Here is a 26,973-nt window from a genome sequence, read left to right on the forward strand (position 1 = left end):
TCAGTGCTCTACTAATTCTGGGCAGGTGACAGTGGGCTATTTATTTGGTTCTAAAAAACATGGTTTAACTGTGACTGTCAGTAAAATAGGGGCCTACACATACCACAGGTGCCCACGCTGGGCACTGCAGGCCGCAGAAAAGCACTTAGTAGTTGTGTGTATCAAATTGGTGAAATCTAATTCAGAAGAACACTATTAGGCATACCATAATAAATCATTTGCGAACTAGAGAATATATTTGTAATGTGAAATATCTCTTGTGTTTTTACGCTTGTGTAATGTGATCTTCTTACATTAAGAAACTTCTGGAATTTATTGAAGCCTAAGGCTCTTAGAAACGTTGTATGGAAAAGACATACTTTATGGTTTGAGGGGTGTTCTCTAGCTCCCCTTTAGTCAAATTTATGTAAGTTGTAAGCAGAAGGTGTGGTGGCAACAGATAACGAATGGTAACGAGAAACTTCCCCAAAGACAGCCAGAACAGACCGGCTCGGGGCTCAGGTCCACTCAGGCCTTAACTGACCCAGCGCTCGCGCTTAACTCCGCGCACTCTAAGGGTTAGGCTGTTAGGAGGGTGGAACTACATATCCCAGGATGCAGTTGTTCCTCCCAAGCTGTAGGTAGCCTGCTCCCTTCTCTCACTGCACTCTGGGGGGTGTAGTTTATTCCTAATCAGTAGTTCCGTACACTGTCTAGGAAACCAGGGCTGTTAAGTTTGAGGGATCGGCCTCTCTATTGGCCCCGCCCTTCCACTGACCCCGCCCCAGGTTGCTTAGGAGATGAGAGACGCCGAATCTTGGATTGTGTCAGCACACGGAGTAGGATAGAGAGAGAAATCCTTCGAGGTCTGTGTCAGGAGGGCCGCCATGGATAGCTCTGACAGTTCCTGCCAGGAATGGTGCAGCCATGGACAATACTGGTTGGAACTCGGACCCACGGACTTAATGGAGCGCAAGGGCTCCCTAACCCTCCGCTCCCATCACAAGAAATACTCGAAGCCAGTATTGGTGTATTCCTGGTGAGCGAGCTCTCTTCGGGTTCCTAGGTGCTGGGAGATGGAGAAGAAGGGAAGGGATGGGGGACGGGAGAGGAAAGGTAAGAGAGGATGATGGTGAAGAGCATGAAATAAATAGGAAAATAAGAAAAGAGGAAAAGAAGAGTAGATAAAGAAAGAAAAACATCATTCAAGAGAGAAATCAGAAGAGAGAAAATAAAGGGAAACAGATCTTCAAAGGAGAAATGGAGAGTGTAGGATTGAGAGTTTGGGCAGGGCAGACGAGATAGAAGAGGCCTCCAAGAGCAGCTCCCTAGTACACATGGAGACCAGCTGTCACCAGACCCTGTCTGCCAGAGGTCACAGATCACCCACACAGAGAGTGGAGGTGGAGGGTATCTGCAGAGGCCAGGAAATCATGGCAGAGTCTGTTAGGAGACCAAGGCACAGGAGGAGATGTCTGTTCAGAGGATGGCCTCCAGGACTTCCATTTCTTGGGGGCAGTGAAACACAATGAGTGATTTGAAAGAGGTCCCTAAAATATTTCCTGTGTCCCCGACTGGGTAAACCAGCAAACACAGTTTATTTGATGTGCACTGTGTTTACATTTTTCTTTTAAATTAATTGACCACATTTAAAACCAGGACATTTCACATGGAAATAGAGGATTGTGTCTTCTTTTGAAAAGTTGAAAGCCTTGGCAGCAAAGAATTTTATTCTTTCTGGCAACTATGAATGTACTGGGGAGTTGAACACTGGCTACTCTTTAAGATGAGTCTACTCCTTTCTCTGGTAATTTTGACTTCCTGCCTGACCTCAGGAAACGTTTACTTCCCTGCATTATGTTTTGGGCTTGGAATTCACTAAGAGATTCTGCTGTTTATTAAATATGACAGTGTCCAGTAGCAAAAACATGATACATATAATTGGGAGAAAAAATGAGGCCTTTTAGAGCATTTAGAATTCTGTCCTTTGGGTCAATTTTCCTGGCTGTATTTTTGAGAATTATTGTTTTTGGATTATTTGGAATATTCTGGGGAAGAGGAAGATCTGAAATGAAATTTCATATCTTGTTCTCTTTATACTTTCACCTTTGAAAGAAAATAATTTTGACTCTAGCCCAAGGCTAAATGCTCCTTGATCCGTTCTTTCATGTAATGTATGTGAATCCTGTTGTTTCTGTCTTGCAAATTTTCTATAGCCTACTCCCTTTCCCATGGGCTCTCTCCCTTACTTTTACTTCTTATCCCTAAAACCAACTCTGCCTACTTTGAACTGACTATGACAGGTTATGTTAATTTGAAATCAAAACCTACACTGAGAAGCAGAAAAATCCTCTTTAACCTCATAGAGGGGTTACCCCACAGGCCTCAAGCAAAACTCTTAACTCTTCCATGATTTTGTTACTCCATAAGGATTTAGGTCATAATGTAAATCACTGCCAGAAATTGTTGTTAAAGAAAAAGACATTTTTCAAGTGGACAGTGCTTCTGCTCCCTTCTGTACTTCTTTTGCTTTGAAGACTTTCCTTGTGGTCATCACAGACATCAGTAGCAAAACACAGAAGAATATGTATGAGAAAGAGGACGAGGATCTTGGTGGGAGAAAAGGGTGATGTAACATTGAAAGTCATTCTGATCACTGCTGGAGCTGTAGAGAGTTCTCATGTTGGTTTTAGAAAGAAGGTTTGGGAGCAGGAAGAAATCAGTTCAACCTAACAAATATTTTTGTGTCATGGACTTTGCTATGTGTTGGAGATACAGAGATGGATAAAGTGGTTCAATGAGATAATTTATATAAAGCATTTAATACCATGCCTGTGCGTATTAAGGAGTCAATCATACATAGTAACATATTTATTTAGCATAATATAATGATTAAAAGCTTGGATTTTAGGTTTCAATACCAGTTCTGCAGCTTGTGATGTGGTAAGTGACATGACTATTCTAGGCCTCTGTTTCTGCAACTGTAAAATGGGGTTGATAGTGTTATTATAAGATTAAACAAGGTATTATATGTGAAGCATCTTTTGACAGATAGCCTAGCACATGGTAAACACAGCAAAGATTATATACATGTATTAGGACATGATCACTGACCTCAGTGAATTTCATTGGCCAATAAAGTAGAATGTCAGTAAATTCAGTATAATTTGATTTGTGCAAAATAGAGATGAGTGTAAGAGGCAAATGTAATAGGAGGGGGTGGTTAGTGTGCATAGGGTTTTCTGAGCAAGGTTTAGAAGGAAGAATAGGGGTTCTATAGGTACACAAAAGAGAATAGACAAGAGCAATGTAATAGTAAGAAGCAGTGTCAGAGGGAAATAGAAGAGGTTCTCTATAGTTGGTAAATATAGTTGATCTCATTACTTGTAGATTCTGTATTTGCAAATTCCTCTACTTGCAAAAATTTATATGTAACCCCAATCATTACTTGCAGTGCTTTCATGGTCATTTATGGACATGTGCTGAGAGGCAAAAAATTTGAATCATCCCACACACATAGTCTCAGTTGATGTCAGGCACTCTGCCTTCTTGTTTTAGCTCCTCTTCCTGTAAACAAGTATTCTTTTCACTGTCTACTTAGTGCCATGTTTTTGCATTTGTGTACTTTTTGTTGGTGATATCATTGTTCAGGTGGCCCCCAAACATAGTGCTGAAGTGCTGTCTAGTGTAAGAAGACTGTGATGTGCCTCATGAAGAAAGTATGTGTGTTACATAAACTTCATTCAGACTTGAGTTACAATGCTATTGGCTGTAATTTCAATGTTAATGAGTCAACAATATATATTAAACAAGATGTGTTTAAACAGGGACACACATAAAACTGGGTCACATATTGATTAGTTGATGAAAATGTGACCTGAGGCTGATAGGAACCTAATCCTGTATTTCCCCTAGGAACAATGATTCAGTATTTTCTAATTGTTTGTGACTTTTTAAAACATAACGGCCTCAAATAATGAGAATCAACTGTCAAATCTGAGAAACACTTGCATTTCTCTGAGCTGGCTGTGCTGCTGGCATCCTTGTTTTCCTTCCACATCCATTCACCAAGATCTGTCCTAAAAAAACTATATATAAAGTTCAAATTATATAAATTTCTAGATGAATCAATGTCATTGACCATTTTGTTTTTATGTATTTTGGTCATCACTGTTTGCTTTCTTTTGACTTATTTTGTTGTATATTAAAACTTTTATTGAATTTTAAAAAAACTTTTATTGAATTTTAAACTTATGTTAGTGATTATTTAATTGATGAACACCTACTATCTAAAATACACAATTTGAGGGTATGTCAATAGTGGTTCAGTGGTTAAGACTCCTTGTTTCCACTACAGGGGCCACATGTTTAATCCCTGGTCAGGGAACTAAGATTCTGCATGTTTCATGGTGTGGCATAAAATAAAATATAAAATAAAATAATCATTTGGTGACCTCTCAATTGAGTATTTGATCAACGAAGGAACTGTGCCTATAGGTTTGCAAAATAGGATCTAACTGGGAGAAATTCTGAAGTACCTCTCAATAAACATTTAAGTGATTCCTGTGTTCCTCTTTATGCAGAATGTAATGCAAGTCTGTTTGACTTCACTACACATTAAAAACAGTTGTGTATAATAGACATGATAAACTGAAATACCCAGAATGGTTGCTAAAAGTGTTTCTGGTCCATTACTGGTCCACTACTGTAAGACATTGTATAGGAGTCTTGTCTTCTTGCAGTTGGAGTGGTGAATAGAGAGGCATATCACTTGCATTACACCTTGATGCTTCTGAATGAAAAAGATTTTTTCTAGAAATTATCTTTCTCTATTCATTCCTATAGCATTTATGGAGCTATATCATCAGATATTTCCATTGGAAATTATGAGTTGAGGGGAAGTTTTCTCTTGGGATATCTTCCCACTCATCGGAATAATTGAATACTAAGAACCAGGACAACTAGATTTGCCCTTAATTCTCTAGTTTGAGGCTAGTTCTTATTTATGTATTTATTTGTTATATGTATCTCTTTTTCATTGGCCAAATTGACATCTGGTGGTAAGTGATGGGAGAAGGCAATGGCAACCCACTCCAGTACTCTTGCCTGGAGAATCCGATGCCCAGAGGAGCCTGTTGGGCTACAGTCCATGGGGTCTCCAAGAGTCGGTCGTGACTGAGCAACTTCACTTTCACTTTTCACTTTCATGCATTGGAGAAGGAAATGGCAACCCACTCCAGTATTCTTGCCTGGAGAATCCCAGGGATGGAGGAGCCTGGTGAGCTGCCATCTATGGGGTCATACAGAGTCGGACACGACTCACGTGATTTAGCAGCATCAGCAGTAAGTGATGAGCCAAAAAAATTCACTCAAGTTTCCATGGAGACAGTTCATGCTCTGGTCTCCATGGTGATACGTAAAGAGTTTTAAGGACTCACTCAGGTTAATTTTATATATTTGTAATTTCAATTACTTCTCTCTCCTGCCTGAGCCCTAAATTAAAGAGCTTGGGTATTTTACTCGTCTCCCCTGCCACCCCCATTATAGGAAGAAAACAGAAAGAGAAAGGGGAAAAAGGAAGAAAAATTAAAATGTGGTGATAATTGTAGGGTCGGGAACTTGATAGTTTTAAAAATTTTTACAGAAAACCATTTGGGCGGGGGAAAGAAATTAAAGAACTTTCTATGATGCTCTTCAGACTTATATTCTATTGTGCTATTTGAACAAGGAGTTCATATGTATTCAAGGTACTTCACATTCAGAGGAGAATCCAGTTTCAAGGCACTAGAATATCATTGGTATGCTTATTAGAAAATAAGAGATGAGTTTTCTAATGTGCTGTATGTTCTTCCTATATTTAATCAGCAGTTTTCTTGTGGACTAACCTGGAAGTCTTTAGAGTCCTTCACACCACTAAGGACCAAGCTAGAGTTACACAGATTTTCTCTATCCATCAATCCCATCTTCTCACATCTCCAACACACACTCAGGATAAAAAGGCAAAGAAAATAAAGAAAGCTCTTTAGTAACCACATGTAGCAGCCTGCCTCTGTTGAAATCCATAAATGCTTCCCCTTTCAGCAAGCCTCCATTCTTCTACTTTAACAACTTAGACCCTCAGTCAAAAGCTTTTAACTTTTCTTTTGTGCATTTTAAATGTTTGGTTATATGGAGAGGAAAGAGAAGAGAATTTAAAGAGCTTTTTTGGTCAGTAATAAGAAGTGAGAAGAGCAAACCTCAGGGTAAGTTATAAGAACACAGTTGGTGCTCAAATAATGTTTATCAAAGAAATGAACAAATGAGCAGATAGAAAGGACACACACACAAACACAAAAGGCATTGCAGGCTGGGGGCCTCTATTTTATATTTTAAAAAGACCCTAAGGTAAAGGACTACAGGATAATGCAAATCCATAATAACTCCAGAGCTGATTTTCACAGTCCTGACCCTTAAAAAAATTTTTTTATTAAATTATATATAGTTGATTTACAATATTATGTTAATTTCTGCTGTACAGAAAAGTGACTCAGTTTTACATATATTTATTTTTTCAAATTCTTTTCCATTTTGATTTATTACATGATATTGCATATAGTTCCCTGTGCTGTACAGTGGGACCTTGTTGGTTGTCTATCTTGTATATAATGGTTTGCATCTGGCTAATCCCAAATTCCCAATCCTTCCTTCCCCACAGCGCCCTCCGCCTTGGCAACAACAAGTCTGTACTCTATGAGTCTGTTTCATAGAAATGTTCATTTGTGTCCTATTTTTGATTCCATATATAAGTGATATTGTGTGGTTTTTATCTTTGTCTTCCTGACTTAATTGGTTTGGCATAATAAATCTCTAAGTCCATCTGTGTTTCTGCACATGCACAGCCCTGATCCTGATACAGCAGGATGACATTGAAGCATGTTTGGTCACCTCTGTAGAGGTAAGATTGGAGGATTATAAAGCATTAGGCTTTGATTAGAATGGTAAAGAACTTAAAAATGGGAGCTAAACATGTACTCTTCCTAGATGTAGTACATGAATTACCAGGAATGTACTGGTAATGACAGTTACATGAATAACAGGTACTTAGAAAATTTTTAATTAGTATAGGGACAAATGATAGTCACAGTTTAAAGAGACATTCTAATTTCTTAACTTATACTTAAAAAAAAAATTTGGCTGTGCTGGGTCTTCATTGCAGGGTGCGGGCCTTCTCTTGTGGTGGTGCAAGGGAATCTCTAGTTGCAATACATGGGCTTCTCTTCTTGTAGGGCACAGATTTTAGAGCGTACAAGCTCAGTAGTTGTGTCTTAACTTGTACTTTAAAAAGCATTTCAAGTTGTAATACTGTGTGATCATTTAAGATGATGTGATAGTAGATCAATGATGTGGAAATATATTTACTATCTAGTCAGTAGCAGAATTAGAAATTTTCATGTAAGCAAGATACATATATAAAATTTGTTTTCTAAAACTGATCCTAAAGGTTTTTCAATTGTTGGTTACTAGAGAAAAATTCAAACATGCCAAAGGATTTTTCTATCTCTGAGTTTAAACAGTTTGTTTTAGATTAAAATAGTCTCTTTCATAACAGCGCCCACTCTTCTGAGTCCTACCTGCTCTACCCTCTCCTTTTCCTTGTGTTATCTGTGTGTGCAGGAGGGACTGAAGTTATATGGTATTTTGGTGGTGGGGGAGTGAGTCTCCCAGATCTACATGTGGGTCTTTGTTCTTGCTCACCTCATCCTTTATCCAACTTCTGTGCTTGCTACTAGTGAATTTTTGACTAATCCACTTGGTTCATTGAAGACCTGAGGGATCTGCTTACAGACTCATTTCCATTTTGGCTCTCCTTAGCACTATAGATCCCCATGTCAAGCTCATCCTCCCCTGTCCCCTGACTTAGGCTGGTAGTAGCCACTGTGGTAGGGGTACCTCATCCCAGAACATAGTGGTCCTGTAGCTGGCCCACTGACTCCCAAAGTTTAAGAAATTTAGCCCTTTTATTTCTTAACAGCTCCTGACTTTCAATAAAAGCATCTGACCCAGGACTAAAGAGGACTTCCCAGGTGGCTCAGTGGTAAAGAATCTGCCTGCCAAACAGGAGATGAAGGTTCGAGCCCTGGGTTGGGAAAGTACCCTGGAGAAGGAAATGGCAACCCACTCCAGTATTCTTGCCTGGGAAATCCCATGGACAGAGGAGCCTGGCGGGCTACAGTCCATGGAGTCACAAAGAGTTGGACACAATTTAGCGAGTAAACAGCAGCAGCAGCAGGACTAAAGGAATTTATTGTTATTCAGAAGTTAATCACTAACACTTTATTTTTCTTTATATTCAAAACAGTCCTAGATCTTTCCAGGGCAAATGTGGATGCCTCTGATTTATTAGAACAAAGATTATTTTAAAGAGTTAAGCAAAGAAAAATGTAAAGGTTATTATTTGAAAATATAATCTCATTTTAAGTAAAAAAAGAAACAGCATATAATAAATTCTTTTGTTAAAAATATGTCCATATGCATTGGAAAGAGGCTGAAAGATATTTACTATGCAACACAAGATATCTATTACTGGATGGTGGATTTATGGATTATTTGTCCTTTTCTTTTTTCCTATTTGCCACTTTTACATTTTCCATAATGAATGTATATTATTTTCATAGTAAGAATAAAGGAAAATTACTTTAAAAATTTTGATATCACTTTTACAGCTTTTCCCTTGGAGCAAACATTCTCTAAATGATCAGAATTTAAACACAGTACTTCATCTCTTTCATAGTCTGAGTCATTCTTCATGGTTTATTATGAATCTTTTTAAAATATCTTTTTAATTGCCAGTTTATGTTGGATAAAAAGGATGATGCTATTCACATTCATTTAGTTTAACCACCCTTTCATTCTTGTCTGTGTTCTATAATGGTAGGTCCTACGCGATGGTTATTTTTAATCTTTGTGCTACATTCTTATTCCTCAACATACGCACATACCCACAAATGCTTTTGAATGTAGTAGTTTTGGGGAGGGAAACATCTTATTTTCTATTTTTCAGGATGATGCAGGACATTCTGCATCCTTTTGTCCTGACTGTATTTTTCTTTCAGTGCTATTCTCTCTTTGTGAAATCCCAACCAAATTCATTTTCTGAAAACCAGTGGTTATAAAATTGTACCTTTCCCTTTGTATGAGGTTTTGCTTAATTTACCTGATGGCCAAAATAAAACAGTTTTACTTGCAAGATGAACCCTTGACCTGTAGGGCAGATATTATAGGACAGGCATTTCCTTATGTGGGTACACTTGGATTAGAAAAGAACATTGCTGTATACAAGTACCTCTGCCTGAGCCAACTCCCTCCTGTTCTTGGGACCATCTCTCTCCTGGGCTGCAGGAGTCACCAGAGCCTCGTCTTAATGCTGCTGCACTCTTCCTCACAGAGAGTCGCATGTGCTTTTTCACCAGCTTTCTTTCCCTTACTGATGGTCCTTTTCTAGGTAAGGATGTGTAGGGTGTGAGGGAGGAGGTAAGAAGAAGGTGGGGCTTAGTGATATTTTGGTAAGGAGAGGTTCAGTCTTATGGACCCCAGGATACCCAGGCTCAGGGATCAAGGTTTTCAATGGCACTAGAATTAGCACTCTGTGATAAACTTCTCTGAGTTGGCCTGAGAAGCCACCTCATCAGTACTATTTTCTGTGTGTACTGATCAGACTTCTTTTGACTGCAGTTGACAAATACTCAGCTTGCACTAGCAGAAGGAAGGAAGAAAGTGAATTAGGTCATGATATTCATAGCATGGTTGATCACTAGATAAGAAGAAGGGCAGGTATGCAGCTCAACCGCAGGAACAACAGACGTAAGGGGTGCCACTGCCTCCAGGTCTTGCTTCACTTCTCCTCTCTCCTCCTCTTTGTGTTACCCTCATCTTATCACTGAAGACTATGGGAAACATGACTGCTATGGTTCTGTAATTTATAACTTAGATCTTCAACCAACAAAAAAGTTGGTTTTAAGATATTTTAAGTTCTGAATTTTAAAATTTCAGGTCATATGTCCATTACTGGGCCAAGTATCAGTTTGGGGTCATCTGACTGGTCAAAATGAAGTAGAAAATGGCAGCTCACCAATAGCCATAGGGCACAATGGACATTCCCAGGAGAAAGAAGGAGTGCTAGGCTGATAATCCTATTAGTTGCTCAGTCATATCTCCCTCTTTATGACCCCATGGACTGTAGCCTACCAGGCTCCTCTGTCCCTGGTTTTCTCCAGAGAAGAATACTGGAGTGGGTAGGCATTCTCCTCTCCAGAGGATATTCCCCACACACCTGAGCCAAACCTGAGTCTCCTGCATTGCAAACAGATTCTTTACCATCTGAGCCACCAGGGAAGCCCAATAATCCCATAGATATCTACTATGCCCCATCCTATCTTGTAGTTATTTATATAATATAATACTATATCCTATAGAGAGCTACTGCGATGGAGAATGAATTCTAAATTCCAAATACCCAAATTTATAACACAAGTTTAAAATATAACCCATTTATATATTGATGTTAATGGAGGTGATGGAATTCCAGTTGAGTTATTTCAAATCCTAAAAGATGATGCTGTGGAAGTGCTGTACTCAATATGCCAGCAAATTTGGAAAACTCAGCAGTGGCCACAGGACTGGAAAAGGTCAGTTTTCATTCCAGTCCCTAAGAAAGGCGATGCCAAAGAATGTTCAAACTACCGCACGTTGCACTCATCTCACATTCTAGCAAAGTAATGCTCAAAATTCTCCAAGCCAGGCTTCAACAGTACATGAATCGTGAACTTCCAGATGTTCAAGCTGGGTTTAGAAAAGGCAGAAGAAGCAGAGATCAAATTGCCAACATCCACTGGATCACTGAAAAAGCAAGAGAGTCCCAGAAAAGCATCTACTTCTGCTTTATTGACTATGCCAAAGCCTTTGACAGTGCAGATCACAACAAACTGTGGAAAATTCTCGAAGAGATGGGAATACCAGACCACCTGACCTGCTTCCTGAGAAATCTGTATGCAGATCAAGAAACAACAGTTAGAACTGGACATGGAACAACAGACTGGTTCCAAATTGGGAAAGGAGTATGTCAGTGCTGTATGTTGTCACCCTGCTTATTTAACTTATATGCAGAGTACATCATGTGACATGCTGGGCTGGATGAAGCACAAGCTGGAATCAAGATTGCCAGGAGAAATATCAATAACCTCAGATACACAATGACATCACTCTTAAGGCAGAAAGTGAAAAGGATCTAAAGAGCCTCTTGATGAAAGTGAAAGAGGAGAGTGAAAATGTTGATTGAAAACTCAACATTCAGAAAACTAAGTCCTGTCACTTCATGGCAAATAGATGGGGAAACAGTGAAAACAGTGACAGACTTTTATTTTGGGGGGCTCCAAAATCACTGCTGATGGTGACTGCAGCCATGAAATTAAAAGACGCTCCTTGGAAGAAAAGCTATGACCAACATAGACAGCATATTCAAAAGCAGAGACATTACTTTGTCAACAAAGGTCCATCTAGTCAAGGCTATGGTTTTTCCAGTAGTCATGTATGGATGTGAGGGTTGGACCATAAAGAAAGCTGAGTACTGAAGAACTGATGCTTTTGAAATATGGTGTTGGAGAAGACTCTTGAGAGTCCCTTGGACTGCAAGGAGATCAAACCAGTCAATCCAAAAGGAAATCAGTCCTGAATATTTGTTGGAAAGACTGATGGTGAAGCTGAAACTCCAGTACTTTGGCCACCTGATGCGAAGAACTGACTCATTGGAAAAGACACTGATGCTGGAAAAGATTGAAGGCAGGAGGAGAAGGGGACGGCAGAGAATGAGATGGTTGGATGGCATCACCAACTCAATGGGCATAAATTTGGGCAAGCTCTGGGGGTTGGTAATGGACGGGGAAGCCTGGCGTGCTACAGCCCATGGGGTTGCAAAGAGTCGGACATGACTGAGCGACTGAAGAGAACTGAATATATTGATGACTTCCTACATTAGCTATTATTTTGACTTTAAGCTTCCCCACTCACACACCCAACTGGCACCCACGCATGCAGTTTTCAAAAATTGACCTTAGGGGCTTCCCTGGTGGTCCAGTGGTTAAGAATCTGCCTGCCAATGCAAGCAACATGGGTTCGATCCCTGGTCCAGGAAGATCACAAACTGTGAAGCAACTAAGCCCGTGTGCCACTGCTACTGAGCCAGCTCACTAGAGGCCGGGAGCCGCAACTACTGAAGCCCACGTGCCTAACGCCCATGCTTCACAACAAAAGGAACCACCACAGTGAGAAGCCTGAGAACCTCAAGGAAGAGGAACCCCTGCTCCTCGCAACTAGAGTAAGCCTGCACACAGCAATAAAGTAATAAAGACCCAGCACAGCCAAAGATAAATTAAAAAAAAAACAACTGAATCTTTAAAAAAATAATTTAAAAAATTGACCTTAGATATCACAGATAGAAAATAGAAATCTTGTGTAGAGATTTGGTGAACAAAAGATTTTGTGGTGCTTTGAAAAATTTCTGAATAAATCTGAGTATTATATTACTGTTTTGATAGACACATCTTCTATTACTGTTTATAATATTTAATTTTGAAATACAATTACATTTTAATTGATATTAGTCACACTAAGTGTTTTCTTTATTTTGATCACACTAAGTTTTGATGCATTAACAAAGGTAATGAATTGGCAGAAAAATTATGTTTCTTTGTTGAGATGTTAGATCCCCAATCAGATTGTTCCAGGTTCCATCAAATGGAAGAATTAATATAATTTCATTTATTTATTGCAAAGAATTTGGCTTCCTTTTATAGAAAGTGGTAGGAAGAATATTTTGAAATTAAAATGTATGAATCACTTGTCACAATTTTTAGAAAACTTGGGAAAACACTGAACTGTTTAGCCAGGACCCAGAAGCATAAGATGGGCTTTTGAAAACATAAAGCAAAATACCAAATAACCTCTACTCCCTCCAAAAAAAACAATGTTTTTTTCTAAATAAAGAGATCTCTTATGAATGGCATCTACTGGGTTGGGGATTTGACAGTGAATAAGACATTCTCCCTGCCCCTAGGAGGTCAAGATTACTGTGAGACAGTAATAAGACCTATAATAAATCACATTACCCTCAGAGGGGTCTTGCTGGGCAATTACTATGTACTGTAATACTTGCTAGGATGGGAGTAAGCAGAGTGCTCTGGAGACATCTAAGAGGAGTACTTAGGCCTATTGGACCAGGGAAAGTTTTCTAGAGCACGTTGTCCTAGCTCCTAGGAGTCACATGGATAAATAAAGATGGTCCATTAGTTTTAGTTTTCAAAGTGAGGGAATTATTGGTGCTTCCTCTACAGTGTTTGAAAAAATGTGTACATTTTTACGTCAGTTAATTTCAGTTGCTCAGTTGTGTCCGACTCTGGGACCCCATGGACTGCAGCACGCCAGGCTTCCCTGTTCATTACCAACTCTTGGAGTTTGCTCACTTATGTCCATTGAGTCGGTGATGCCATCCAACCATCTCATTCTCTGTCATCCCCTTCTCCTCCTGCCTTCAATCTTTTCCAGCATCTGGGTCTTTTCCAATGAGTCAGTTCTTCACATCAGGTGGCCAAAGTATTGGAGTTTCAGCTTCAGAATCAGTCCTTCCAAAGAATATTCAGGATTGACTGAACCAAACCTTTTGGATTGACTGGTTTGATCTCCTTGCAGTCCAAGGGACTCTCAAGAGTCTTCTCCAACACCATATTTCAAAAGCATCAGTTCTTTGGCACTCAGCTTTCTTTATGGTCCAACCCTCACATCCATACATGACTACTGGAAAAACCATAGCCTTGACCAGACAGACCTTTGGAGGCAAAGTAATGTCTTTGCTTTTGAATATGCTGTCTATGTTGGTCATAGCTTTTCTTCCAAGGAGCAAGTGTCTTTTAATTTCATGGCTGCAGTCACCATCAGCAGTGATTTTGGAGCCCCCCAAAATAAAAGTCTGTCACTGTTTTCACTGTTTCCCCATCTATTTGCCATGAAGTGACAGGACTGGATGCCATGATCTTAGTTTTCTGAATGTTGAGTTTTCAATCAACATTTTCACTCTCCTCTTTCACTTTCATCAAGAGGCTCTTTAGTTCCTTTTCAGTTTCTGCTTTAAGAGTGATGTCATTGTGTATCTGAGGTTATTGATATTTCTCCTGGCAATCTTGATTCCAGCTTGTGCTTCATCCAGCCCAGCATGTCACATGATGTACTCTGCATATAAGTTAAATAAGCAGGGTGACAACATACAGCACTGACATACTCCTTTCCCAATTTGGAACCAGTCTGTTGTTCCATGTCCAGTTCTAACTGTTGTTTCTTGATCTGCATACAGATTTCTCAGGAAGCAGGTCAGGTGGTCTTGTATTCCCATCTCTTCGAGAATTTTCCACAGTGTTGTGATCCACACAGTCAAAGGCTTTGGCATAGTCAATAAAGCAGAAGTAGATGCTTTTCTGGGACTCTCTTGCTTTTTCAGTGATCCAGTGGATGTTGGCAATTTGATCTCTGCTTCTTCTGCCTTTTCTAAACCCAGCTTGAACATCTGGAAGTTCACGATTCATGTACTGTTGAAGCCTGGCTTGGAGAATTTTGAGCATTACTTTGCTAGAATGTGAGATGAGTGCAACGTGCGGTAGTTTGAACATTCTTTGGCATTGCCTTTTTTTGGGATTGGAATGAAAACTGATCTTTTCCAGTCCTGTGGCCACTGAGGAGTTTTCCAGAGTTGCTGGCATATTGAGTGCAACACTTTAACCTATTATCTTTCAGGATTTGAAACAGTTCAACTGGAATTCCATCACCTCCACTAGCTTTGTTTGTAGTGATGCATCCTCAGGCCCACTTGGCTTCGAATTCCAGGATGTGTGGGTCTAGATGAGTGACCACACCTTCATGGTTATCTGGGTCATGAAGATCTTTTTTGTATAGTTCTTCTGTGTATTCTTGCCAGCTCTTCTTCATATCTTCTGCTTCTGTTAGGTCCATACCATTTCTGTCCTTTATTGAGTCCATCTTTGCATGAAATGTTTCCTTGGTATCTCTAATATTCTGGAAGAGATCTCTAGTCTTTCCCATTCTATTTTTTCCCTCTATTTCTTTGCAGTGACCACTGAGGAAGGCTTTCTTATCTCTCTTTGCTATTCTTTGGAGCTCTGCATTCAAATGAATATATCTTTCTTTTTCTCCTTTGCCTTTAGCTTCTCTTCTTTTCACAGCTATTTGTAAGGCCTCCTCAGACAGCTATTTTACCTTTTTTCATTTCTTTTTCTTGGGGATGATCTTGATCTCTGCCTCCCGTACAATGTCAGGAACCTCCATCCATAGTTCTTTAGGCACTCTGTCAGATCTAATCCCTTGAATCTATTTGTCACTTCCACTGTATAATCGTAAGGGATTTGATTTAGGTCATACCTGAATGGTCTAGTGGTTTTCCCCACTTTCTTCAATTTAAGTCTGAACTTGACAATAAGGAGTTCACGATCTGAGCCACAGTCAGCTCCCGGTCTTGTTTCTGCTGACTGTATAGAGCTTCTCCATCTTTGGCTGCAAAGAATATAATCAATCTGATTTCAGTATTGACCATCTGGTGATGTCCATGTGTAGTCCTCTCCTGTGTTGTTGGAAGAGTGTGTTTACTATGACCAGTGCATTCTCTTGGCAAATCTCTGTTAGCCTTTGCCCTGCTTCATTCTGTACTCCAAGTCCAAATTTGCCTGTTACTCCAGGTATTTCTTGACTTCCTACTTCTGCATTCCGGTGATAACAAACAGCTCCTGCAATCTCAGTGGTTTAACACGTAAAGGTGTATTTCCTGCTACACAAAGGTTTCTTTAGGTTTCTGGTGAAGTTTCGGCATTCCTCCACAGAGATCCTCTGGGATTAAGGCTGATTGAGGCTCCATCATCTAGAAAGTCTTTTGCTTTGGCAGGGAAAAAAAGATTTGAGAATTCTACGGGAGAAATGACATGTATCATATCTGCTCATTTTTATTTTATTAGCCAGAGTTTGTCAAATGAACCTCACTAACTGCAAAGGAGCTGGGAATTTTAATCGCCTATATTTCCAGTAAAAAGGAGAAATTGTATTGGCAGGCATAATATCTACCACATATGGAAGACTTCCTTGTAAAACTCCCATCCTAGGTGGGCTCCAGGGCTAGACTTTAGTACCTCCAGCCTGAAGCCATTGCCCCTGTGCCTATTAACAAATGTCCCAAGGGCATCAGTGGGTTTGGTGTTCTAAAATTCTATTTATCCCTTTTGTTACAGGCTTTCATCCAAAAATTGGCCTTTAAATTCCCCACTGGATTATCATCTCTCACACACTTTCAATGTGCTGGAATTTAAAATACACACACACATCCATACACACACACACACATATATATATATATATATATATATATATATATATATATATATTGACCTAACATTTTCCATTGTTTTCAGTGAAAGAGTTTATCTGCAAAACTATGGGAATGTAGTCTGGCTGGTGCTCTGAGAGTTTCTACTTCTCAGCAATCTCTCTACTGAGATTATTGGCTCAGTCTCTGCTTCTTCCACTTGTCTTCAACTGGATCTTGGCTGCTTAAAGTAGCCCTTATACATGATGTAATCTAGGGATTATAACTTTGCCATAAATTAGTTTTAATTTTTCCATTTCCTTTGCCACTTTTGAATGATTTTTAGGAAGAAATGGAAAAAGTGTTCATTTGTGTAGCTATGTTCATAAAAAAAGACTGTTTTAGCTATAGATACTATTTTTGAAGAAAGGCTTTTTCATTTGTTTCAATGTGAATAGAATGAATTGCTTTGAAACTAAAGATCCTTGTATTATCTACTCAATATACTTGGTCATGGATTCATAGAAGTGTGCATTAACATGGTCCTTAAGCTCACATAATATAATAATTTCATGTTGCATGTTCATGCTCAGTCACTTCAGTCATGTCAGACTCTGTGGCCTTATGGACTGTAGCCCACCAGTCTCCTCTGTCCAAGGGATTCTCCAGGCAAGAATACTGGAGTGGGTCATCATCCCTGCCTCCACAGGCTCTTCCCAACCCAGATACCGAGCCGTGTCTCTTGTGTCTCCTGCCTTGGCAGGCAGATTCTTTACCTACAGCGTCATCTGGGAAGCTCCATTTTATGCTACTCTACAGCAATTAATTCAAGTTATCTAAGCCAGTAATATTAAGACTGTAGGGATAGGAGTTTATGCAGGTAATCAGGCATTTGTTTCTAGTTTGCAGGGGCCAAACTAGTCTTCATGCCATTCATGCCAGTATAATTTTTTTGGATAACAGTAATTTTGGATAACAGTTTTTTTTTGGATAACAGTAATTTTTTTGGATCACAGTAATTACCAACTTATAATACACCTTAAAGACTCGGTCTCTTTTTAGTCTTACTATTCCACCACCTTAAGTGTCTTTGGCCAGCCAACATAAGCTGTTTCTGGAGGGGAGATCAAAGGAACCGTAAGAAGTATCCTCGAATCTGAAGATAATTGAGATCCAGTCGTCAAAAAACATTGGTTAATAAAATGTCCCAATCCTTTTCACCCCTGTCAGTGTACTTAGGACCTGATTTCCCTCTAACAGCGTCCCAGGTGGGATAATCAATTGCAGTGTCACTCCAGTTAATCCATGTTCCTCCATCTCTTTTCTTTTTTTTTTTTTAATACTGTATTATATTTTTATTGGAGTATTGTTGATTTACAGTGTTGTGTTAGCTTCAAGTATACAGCAAAGTGAAACATACATCCACTCTTTTTTAGATTCTTTTCCCATATAGGTCATTACAGAGTACTGAGTAGGGTTCCCTGTGCAATATAGTAGGTCATTGTTAGTTATCTATTTTATATACAATAGTATGTATATGTCAATTCCAGTCTCCCAATTTATTCCTCCCTCAATTTACCCCCTGTAACCATAAGTTTATTTTATATATCTGTAATTCTGTTCTATAGATAAGTTCCTTTATATCCTGTTTTTAGATCTCACATATAAGTGATATCATATAATAGTTGTCTGTCTTTGTCTTACTTCACTCAGTATGACAATCCCTAGGTCCATCCATGGTGCTGCAGATAGCATTATTTCATTAATTTTTATGACTGAATAATATTCCATTGTATAGATCATAATACAATATTATTAATTGTAGTCACCATGCTGTGCCTTCTCCAGAGCTTATTCATCTTCTTTCTTTTTTTTTGTTTTTTTCTTTTTTTTTTTTTTAATTATTATTTTTTTTTCCAGTGGGTTTTGTCATACATTGATATGAATCAGCCATGGATTTACATGTATTCCCAATCCCGATCCCCCCTCCCACCTCCCTCTCCACCCGATTCCTCTGGGTCTTCCCGGTGCACCAGGCCGGAGCACTTGTCTCATGCATCCCACCTGGGCTGGTGATCTGTTTCACCATAGATAGTATACATGCTGTTCTTTTGAAATATCCCACCCTCACATTCTCCCACAAAGTTCAAAAGTCTGTTCTGTATTTCTGTGTCTCTTTTTCTGTTTTGCATATAGGGTTATCATTATCACCTTTCTAAATTCCATATATATGTGTTAGTATGCTGTAATGTTCTTTATCTTTCTGGCTTACTTCACTCTGTATAATGGGCTCCAGCTTCATCCATCTCATTAGGACTGGTTCAAATGAATTCTTTTTAATGGCTGAGTAATATTCCATGGTGTATATGTACCACAGCTTCCTTATCCATTCATCTGCTGATGGGCATCTAGGTTGCTTCCATGTCCTGGCTATTATAAACAGTGCTGCGATGAACATTGGGGTGCACATGTCTCTTTCAGATCTGGTTTCCTCAGTGTGTATGCCCAGAAGTGGGATTGCTGGGTCATATGGCAGGTCTATTTCCAGTTTTTTAAGAAATCTCCACACTGTTTTCCATAGCGGCTGTACTAGTTTGCATTCCCACCAACAGTGTAAGAGGGTTCCCTTTTCTCCACACCCTCCCCAGCATTTATTGCTTGTAGACTTTTGGATAGCAGCCATCCTGACTGGCGTGTAATGGTACCTCATTGTGGTTTTGATTTGCATTTCTCTAATAATGAGTGATGTTGAGCATCTTTTCATGTGTTTGTTAGCCATCTGTATGTCTTCTTTGGAGAAATGTCTGTTTAGTTCTTTGGCCCATTTTTTGATTGGGTCATTTATTTTTCTGGAATTGAGCTGCAGGAGTTGAAAAACAAAAAACCTCGAATAGCCAAAATAATCTTGAGAAAGAAGAATGGAACTGGAGGAATCAACCTGCCTGACTTCAGACTCTACTACAAAGCCACAGTCATCAAGACTGTATGGTACTGGCACAAAGACAGAAATATAGATCAATGGAACAGAATAGAAAGCCCAGAGATAAATCCACGAACCTATGGACACCTTATCTTTGACAAAGGAGGCAAGGATATACAATGGAAAAAAGACAACCTCTTTAACAAGTGGTGCTGGGAAAACTGGTCAACCACTTGTAAAAGAATGAAACTAGAACACTTTCTAACACCATACACAAAAATAAACTCAAAATGGATTAAAGATCTAAATGTAAGACCAGAAACTATAAAACTCCTAGAGGAGAACATAGGCAAAACACTCTCCGACATAAATCACAGCAAGATCCTCTATGACCCACCTCCCAGAATACTGGAAATAAAAGCAAAACTAAACAAATGGGGCCTAATGAAACTTAAAAGCTTTTGCACTACAAAGGAAACTATAAGTAAGGTGAAAAGACAGCCCTCAGATTGGGAGAAAATAATAGCAAATGAAGAAACAGACAAAGGATTAATCTCAAAAATATACAAGCAACTCCTCCATCTCTTTTCAAAGTCATATTGAAGGAGGAAACAGAACAGGCTCCTTCTTGAAAGCAGGACTCCATCTTGGGCCGGACTGTGGACTTTGAGCTTTATGCCCAGTATCTATGGAAACGACATGCCAACTGGAAAACCAGACCCCCTGGATGGAAGAGCCCCAGGGCTCGTACCTAGACTCTCCGTTGCCTAAAAGAATACCCTAAGTATCTGTGTAACTGAATAGAATAATAAATTCTATTATGCTTATTGGGGTATGACCACAGGCCTATTGATAATTGTCCACTGTTAACTACCTAGGCTTAAGGCATTTGAATCCCGGGTTAACTTTGATTGTATCTTTCTTTTCCTTTGTTCAGACTAGTTTCAGAGAATTTGGGAAGGTGAGTTTGAGCATGTACACTTAGGGTATATAAGGTTTTCACAAAAACTGGTCGGGATCCTTGGCTAAGAGGAGACTCTGCCTTGGGCCCACTAGTGTAATAAACTTCACTCCATTATCTGCATTGCCTTCTGAGTGAGTTTGTTTCCCAGAACGTGTGGCTACAACAATATGTTTGGCAGTTAATTATACTGACAACATTTAACATTTCAACTGTTAAGATAGACAGTCTCCCATGCTGTATTCCTTTTGTTTACTTCCTATATTCTCCATGGGGCTTCCTGTTTCTAAAATTTCTTATAAAAAATTTCACAATAATGATGGGTCTTATTTACATGTCATTCAATATATGCTGAGTGAGGAAAATGACCTCACTTATCTGTCTCCGTCAAATATTTTTCTTTTGAGTGCAGTTTTTAGGTTTCAGATTCTGTGGTTTCATAGTTATAAATACATGAATCACACAGAGCCTGAGACACATTGAAAAACAAAGTCCCTCTTCATGAGTCTGAAATGTCACCATTTCTCCCAAGGACATAAAATTTTCTTTATTACTCTTGCAAATATGTCTAAAAGTCTTCATTTGTCAGTTTGATAAATGTGTCACCAAATAGCACTACCTTGGCATATAAATCATTTGCCTGTGAAATCTTTAAAGAGGATTGTCAAGTATTTCTTTGTAGTCTGTGATCCTACTAGTTTTAATGCTTCTAATGTGCCAGGAAATATAGCTGAGTCCCTGGGGTAATTTTCTTGTAAAGTCCTAGATAGCAGTTAATTATAAAAGCTAATAGAAAAGGTATCTTTCTCATTTGGCTCAGATTTACATCAGAAATACAATAGCTGACAGAGTAGTTGTGAACTACATTAATAGTTCTAAAATTTGAAATTAATGTATTCTCCCATCCAGAGTCAACATTTTTAACATCTTTGAAATTCATGAAGAAAATGTGTTTCTCGTCAAGGAACCAGAAACCAGAATTCAGCTTGGATTTTCATTGTCAGATATTGCTCAGGTTCACACCCCCTCTGCAATGTATGCTGAGACTTTTCCCGTTTGGCATGCAGATTTATAATTCCTCTGGAGACAAGTTTTTTTTTGAAAAGAACTAGCATCTCTATATGCATAATCACTCCTTTTTATGTGCATTTTTGTTGAGTGAGCTGGGATGCTCTTTATTTTTATGGACATGTTTGAAAGCCTTTGCTTTCAGCATTTATATTAAGGTGACAGGAACAAAATGTAAGAAATTCAATCAATCATTTAAGATTTAATGAGCATTTACAATGTGTAAGTCTTTAGGCACTGAGATCACAAAAATGAGTGGAAAAAAAATGATCCCTGTGTCTAAGATGTTCTTAGTCTAATGAAAAGGAAGATTCATTAATGGACAATTATTTTAAAACGTGAAAGGTGGAGAAGTGATAAAGATAATGGTCTCTTTGCACACCCCCACTGTGCTTCCCTCACTTAATCTTGAGACCACAGAAAAAACCTTAGGGAGTAACTTGGTCTCCTTTCCTGCAAGAAGAATCCTGTGATCTAACCCAACCTTGTTCTTTTCTGAGAGCTGGACCACTATGGCTTAGGGCAGCCTGAGAGGATCTTCAGATCCTTGGCCAAGTATGTTCTGGAGTTGAGTTTGTTTAGTCCTGTAACTCAGTTGGGAATTTATATGTGTTTAGTCAAGAGGGGCTTGCAGATTTGATTAGAAGTGAAATCATCCAGCACTTATGGTAGGAAACCCGAGCTTCCAAATGACCCCAGAAACAAATCCAGAAAGTGTTTTTCATGAAATTTTACTTGGGACTATGTTAGACTGGAGGAGACAGGAAATACAGGATCTAGAGCATTCAGGTAATTGTAGGATTGGTAGTAGAGTATTTTCTACAATGGAACCTACTTGTACTATCTTTGCCTTACTAGATTCAATTGACCTTAATCCTTTCTGAATCAGCCCAAGTGGCATTTTTGACATCAGGGTCATCACTCCAAGTTCCTTTTTATACAGTTGGCAGCTCTGATCCTGTCTTGTCAGCCCTTTGCTCGTTTGTAATTCTGTTCATATTCATACTGTTTTTCCCACAATAGGGTAGAGAAAACAAATTTCCTTTCTTGTAATTAAGGATGTCTTACATAAAGATTTCTCATATAAAAAAATAGCCACAGCTTAGCTCTGGGCTTGACAGAGCAGAAGCAAGGCTGATTGACAAAGAAGATTCTGGCCCTGCTAGCAGGAGGTCAGGAGGTCATAGAAGCGCCCCTTCCAGCAAGAATGTCAGTCTGTATCTACACACCTGACATCAAAAACTCAGCTCTTCCTTCAGTGAACAACACAGAATACCTGTATCAAGCTGCTTTAGCCTTGAACTGACTCCTGCTGTCAAATTCCTGTCTGGAGAAAAACGAACATCTGCAGATCCAGTCTGTAGACTAGACCAGGGCTGGTCAATAATGACCTTTATACTAATCCAAGGTGATGTGCAAACTATAAAGACAGTGTAGCAAGTTTTTCACATAGCTAAATTTATTCAATTTAAAGGATTTTAAGATTGATTTTACTTATCTTTGGTGTTGGAAGTCTTCTTATTAAAGGTGATGGATAGTTATTTTATTTTTAATGTTCCTGTTAAGAGAAAGTGTTCGCAATTTTATGTTGGTCTTACAAATTTGGGGGTAAAGTTTTGCTGCTCTGTGAAATCTGAGGTTTGGGGACCACTGACCTTATGGCAGAAAGTGAAGAAGAACTAAAGAGCCTCTTGACGAAAGTGAAAGAGGAGAGTGAAAAAGTTGACTTAGAACTCAACATTCAGAAAACTAAGATCATGGCATCTGGTCCCATGACTTCATGGCAAATAGATGGGGAAACAGTGGAAAAAGTGACAGACTTTATTTTTGGGGGGCTCCAAAATCACTGCAGATGGTGATTGCAGCCATGAAATTAAAAGGCGCTTGCTCCTTGGAAGAAAAGCTATGACCAACCTAGACAGCATATTAAAAAGCAGAGACATTACTTTGCCCACAAAGTTCTGTCTAGTCAAAGCTATGGTTTTTCCAGTAGTCATGTATCGATGTGAGAGTTGGACTGAAGGCTGTGTGCTGAAGAATTGATGCTTTTGAATTGTGGTGTTGGAGAAGACTCTCGAGAGTCCCTTGGACTGCAAGAAGACCTAACCAGTCCATCTTAATGGAAATCAGTCCTGAATATTCATTGGAAGGACTATTGCTGAAGCTGAAACTCCAATACTTTGGCCACCCGATGCGAAGAACTGACTCATTGGAAAAGACCCTGATGCCGGGAAAGATTGAAGGCAAGAGGAGAAGGGGATGACAGAGGATGAAATGGCTGGATGGCATCACCAACTAAATGGACATGAGTTTGAGTAAACTCCGGAAGTTGGCGATAGACAGGGAGACCTGGCGTGCTGCAGTTCATGGGGTCGCAAAGAGTCGGACATGACTGAGTGACTGAACTGACTGACCTAAGAATCTGGTATACAGTCATCTTCTAGCTCTTTCTCAACCTTGGTACTTTTGACACTTTTAATAAGATAGTACTTTATTGTGGGGACTGTCCTGTGCACCATAGGATATTTAGTGGAGCATTGCTAGCCTCTTTCCACTAAATGCCAATAGCAAACCACTCCACCCAGATGCAACAACTAAAAATGTCTCAGGGTAGGTTGTAATGGTATAGGTGGGGACTATGATCAAAAAGTTTGAAAGTTACTGTTCTACAGACATTGTAAATTTTATTTCATTATATTCATTATTTTCTTATAAAGAATTTTTATTGCAATAAATGAGAAGTCATGACAACCATAAATAAATTCAGGTAGCAGGCAAAATAAGGCAATATGAAGTATATGTATATGTATAGACATATATGTCTATGTATATAATACTTTGATTATGTGTATATATGTATTACAAAGATGCTATAAAGCTTAATTGATATTGACAAAGTATTTAAAAATCCCCAATGAAGCATGTTATAGATAGATATAATATTATTACCCATAATAACATTTGCATTTTTATGTCACTTTTCACTTGAGACTCTCATTCAATTGATTTGTGTCCTTAGTGTATGATTCCCAGTTCATCTTGGGGAAACTGAGGCACAAGTCAATATTCAACTGACATGATAAAATCAGGGAATAATTAGGCCTCCCATATCCTTTATAATACCCTAATCATTTTTACTGTTATATGTGGCAAATAAGCCCCTAAGTATACATTTAGTATTATAATAAGTATATTTTTACTGTTAATTTTACATTTTGCATATTTTATATTTTACATTTTTGAACACATATATTTATTTTTGCTGGGTTGGCAGCATCTAGGAAATAGGGGCAGGTCTTCAGCTGTGTGTTTCTCAGAACCTGCTGGCTCTGGGCACATCATTTGTGGGCAGCCAGCAGACTTTATGGAATGCCAATTGCATTATCTTAGTCCTCCAAAGTTTCATTATAGATTGATGTTTTAATGCTGGGCTTTTGATTGTTGTCTGAGATTGTGGTAAGAAAAGGAACGTGTCTGTATTTTTGGTAATAATCTAGTTATAATACAACCTAAAATACATGGCGGGATAATCAAGGCTGCATTCTGACTTTCATGGACACTATCTTTGCCTTCATGGGTCCCGTCCTCCATTAAAAAAAAACGTTTTAAATGATAGTTTATGATTGCTTTGGTATAAAGATGTATATTGTTCAAGCTTGGTTACATTCTTTTTTACTGATTTAAAAGTGATTAAAACACTTTTCTTAGCCCCTGAAAGTTTCACAGGCCCTGGACGCTGGGCCTGTGTGTGTGTGTGTGCTCAGTCACCCATTAATGTCCAACTCTCTGTGGCCCCAAGGACTGTAGCCCGCCAGGCTTCTCTTTCCATGGGGTTTTCCAGAGAAGAACACTGGAGTGGGTGGCCATTCCCTACTCCAGAGGATCTTCCCATCCCAGGGATCCTATAGTGCCTAAGAAAGAGATGGGCCCTGGAGATAATACATTGAAACATTACTTGGTGTTTTGGCCTTTCATTCCTGTGTTCCTAGGAAGGTATCCTGGTTTTATTGCCTCAGGGAAGAATGACCCAACAGGCAACAGAAGAGCCAAATTCTTGGCTTTGAGGTTCGAAACCTTAGGTCTTGGGATGGCACTGCAGATTTGGGAGAATAGATGAAGAGCTGGGGTGTTCTGTCCCTTAGTAGATGAAGAGTTCATGCACTGAAGATGAAAGAGGCCAGAGAAGCTGAGAATATGTGGATTTGTCTGGGATCCCAAACTTGGATTAAAACTTTGGAAATCCTAAAGTAGATGGCACCTATCACTGCCTAATCGTTTATTCCCAGGGTAATGTTTCCAGAGCTGTTGGTGTGTGGGGCTCTGATGCGTCTCCCAAGCCCAGTGTGGTGGGGCCAGGCAAACAATTCAGGGATGACATCTGGGTTTCTAGGAACCCTGGTTGGAGAGGGACACAAAAAGGTTTTTGGTGGTTCGGATAGTGGCACCCTTCTGGCAAAGTGCCAGTCAGTGTAGGCTGTGTGGCAGGACCAGAGCTCTGCATGGATCTGTAATGGAAGAACATTGGAGAATGAGGATGTTTCCACGGGTTCCAACAAGGAGATATGATGCCAATAAAGATGGATTCTTGGCATTGTGGTACCACACAAACTCTTTAGAGTTGGAAGAGAACCAGACTTGACCGACATTAGGTTTTTTTCACCTGAAATTATGAGCACTTGGAAAAGAAATTAAGTACAATAATGCAAAAATTAAGTTACAAATTTTTTACCTCAGAATTTTTTGAAGCCAGATTAGTATTCACTATATGTAGGTTTATACGGGTTCTTTATATTATTTGCAGGACCTTCCACCTTTAATTTTTTTTCCTTTTAACTCTTCTAAAAATCTTAAAATGTACTGGTATAATTTCTGTCCTCATTTTACACATATGAAAATAAGGGCACAGAAAAGTTAAGTGACTTCCCCAAGGTCACACATCTAGCACTTTGCTGAGCAATGACTCAAGCCCATGACCCCATGCACTCTACCATTCCTGTTTTGTGGGGTTTTTTTTAAATTAATTTATTTATTTTTGTCTGTGCTGGATCTTCACTGCTGTGCACGGGCTTTCGCTAGTTGCAGTGAGCCAAGACTACTCTTCAGCTGTGGCTCACAAGCTTCTCATCACGGGCTTCTCTTGTGGAGCATGAGCTCTAGAGTGCCGGGCTTCAGTAGCTGTGGTGCACAGGCTCAGCTGTCCTGCAGCATGTGGGATCCTAGTTCCTAGACCTGGGATCAAACCCATGTCCTCTGTATCGGCAGGCAGATTCTTAACCACTGGACCACCAGGGAAGTCCCCAACTCCTGATTCTTAATGTCCAATATTCCCCTAAAGAACTTCAGTGAGAGGTTTCTCTCAGGCTCTCAAAAAATGGTATTGGTACCAAAATGCTCTTAGTGTTTTGCAGTTAATGCTCAGATGTGAGGAGGGCTGAGGGCTCATGCTGGAGCTCTGCTAACCTGCCCTGGGCTCCCTCTCTGCTGTGTTCTATGCAGAGCTCTGCTTCCATGAGTAGTGGTGGGGCGGTAAGGGTATAAGCTGAATGCAGTGCAGGGCCCCAGCGCCAATGCAGTGGGGTGAGGTGGGGTGGTCAGGTCCTAGGCTGGGTGCCCCACCCAGGTTAGTCAATGCTGTTCTGCTTCTACAGTCCTGTGCCC

The 26,973-nt window shown here is 39.5% G+C and overlaps 1 protein-coding gene across 1 annotated transcript in view; it reads left to right on the forward strand.

Annotated features, from left to right (window-relative positions):
- The first annotated feature begins 803 nt into the window (after positions 1–803).
- Positions 804–26,973, forward strand: part of CFAP95 (cilia and flagella associated protein 95) — an 88,864-nt gene continuing 62,694 nt past the window's right edge. The window contains exon 1 of the mRNA XM_043891091.1: positions 804–1,018. Coding sequence (XP_043747026.1) covers positions 867–1,018 — 152 coding nt within the window. The 5' untranslated portion in view covers positions 804–866. The remainder of the gene's footprint in view (positions 1,019–26,973) is intronic.

This window comes from Cervus elaphus, chromosome 29 (assembly GCF_910594005.1).
Source record: "Cervus elaphus chromosome 29, mCerEla1.1, whole genome shotgun sequence".
Classification (NCBI taxonomy): Eukaryota; Metazoa; Chordata; class Mammalia; order Artiodactyla; family Cervidae; genus Cervus; species Cervus elaphus.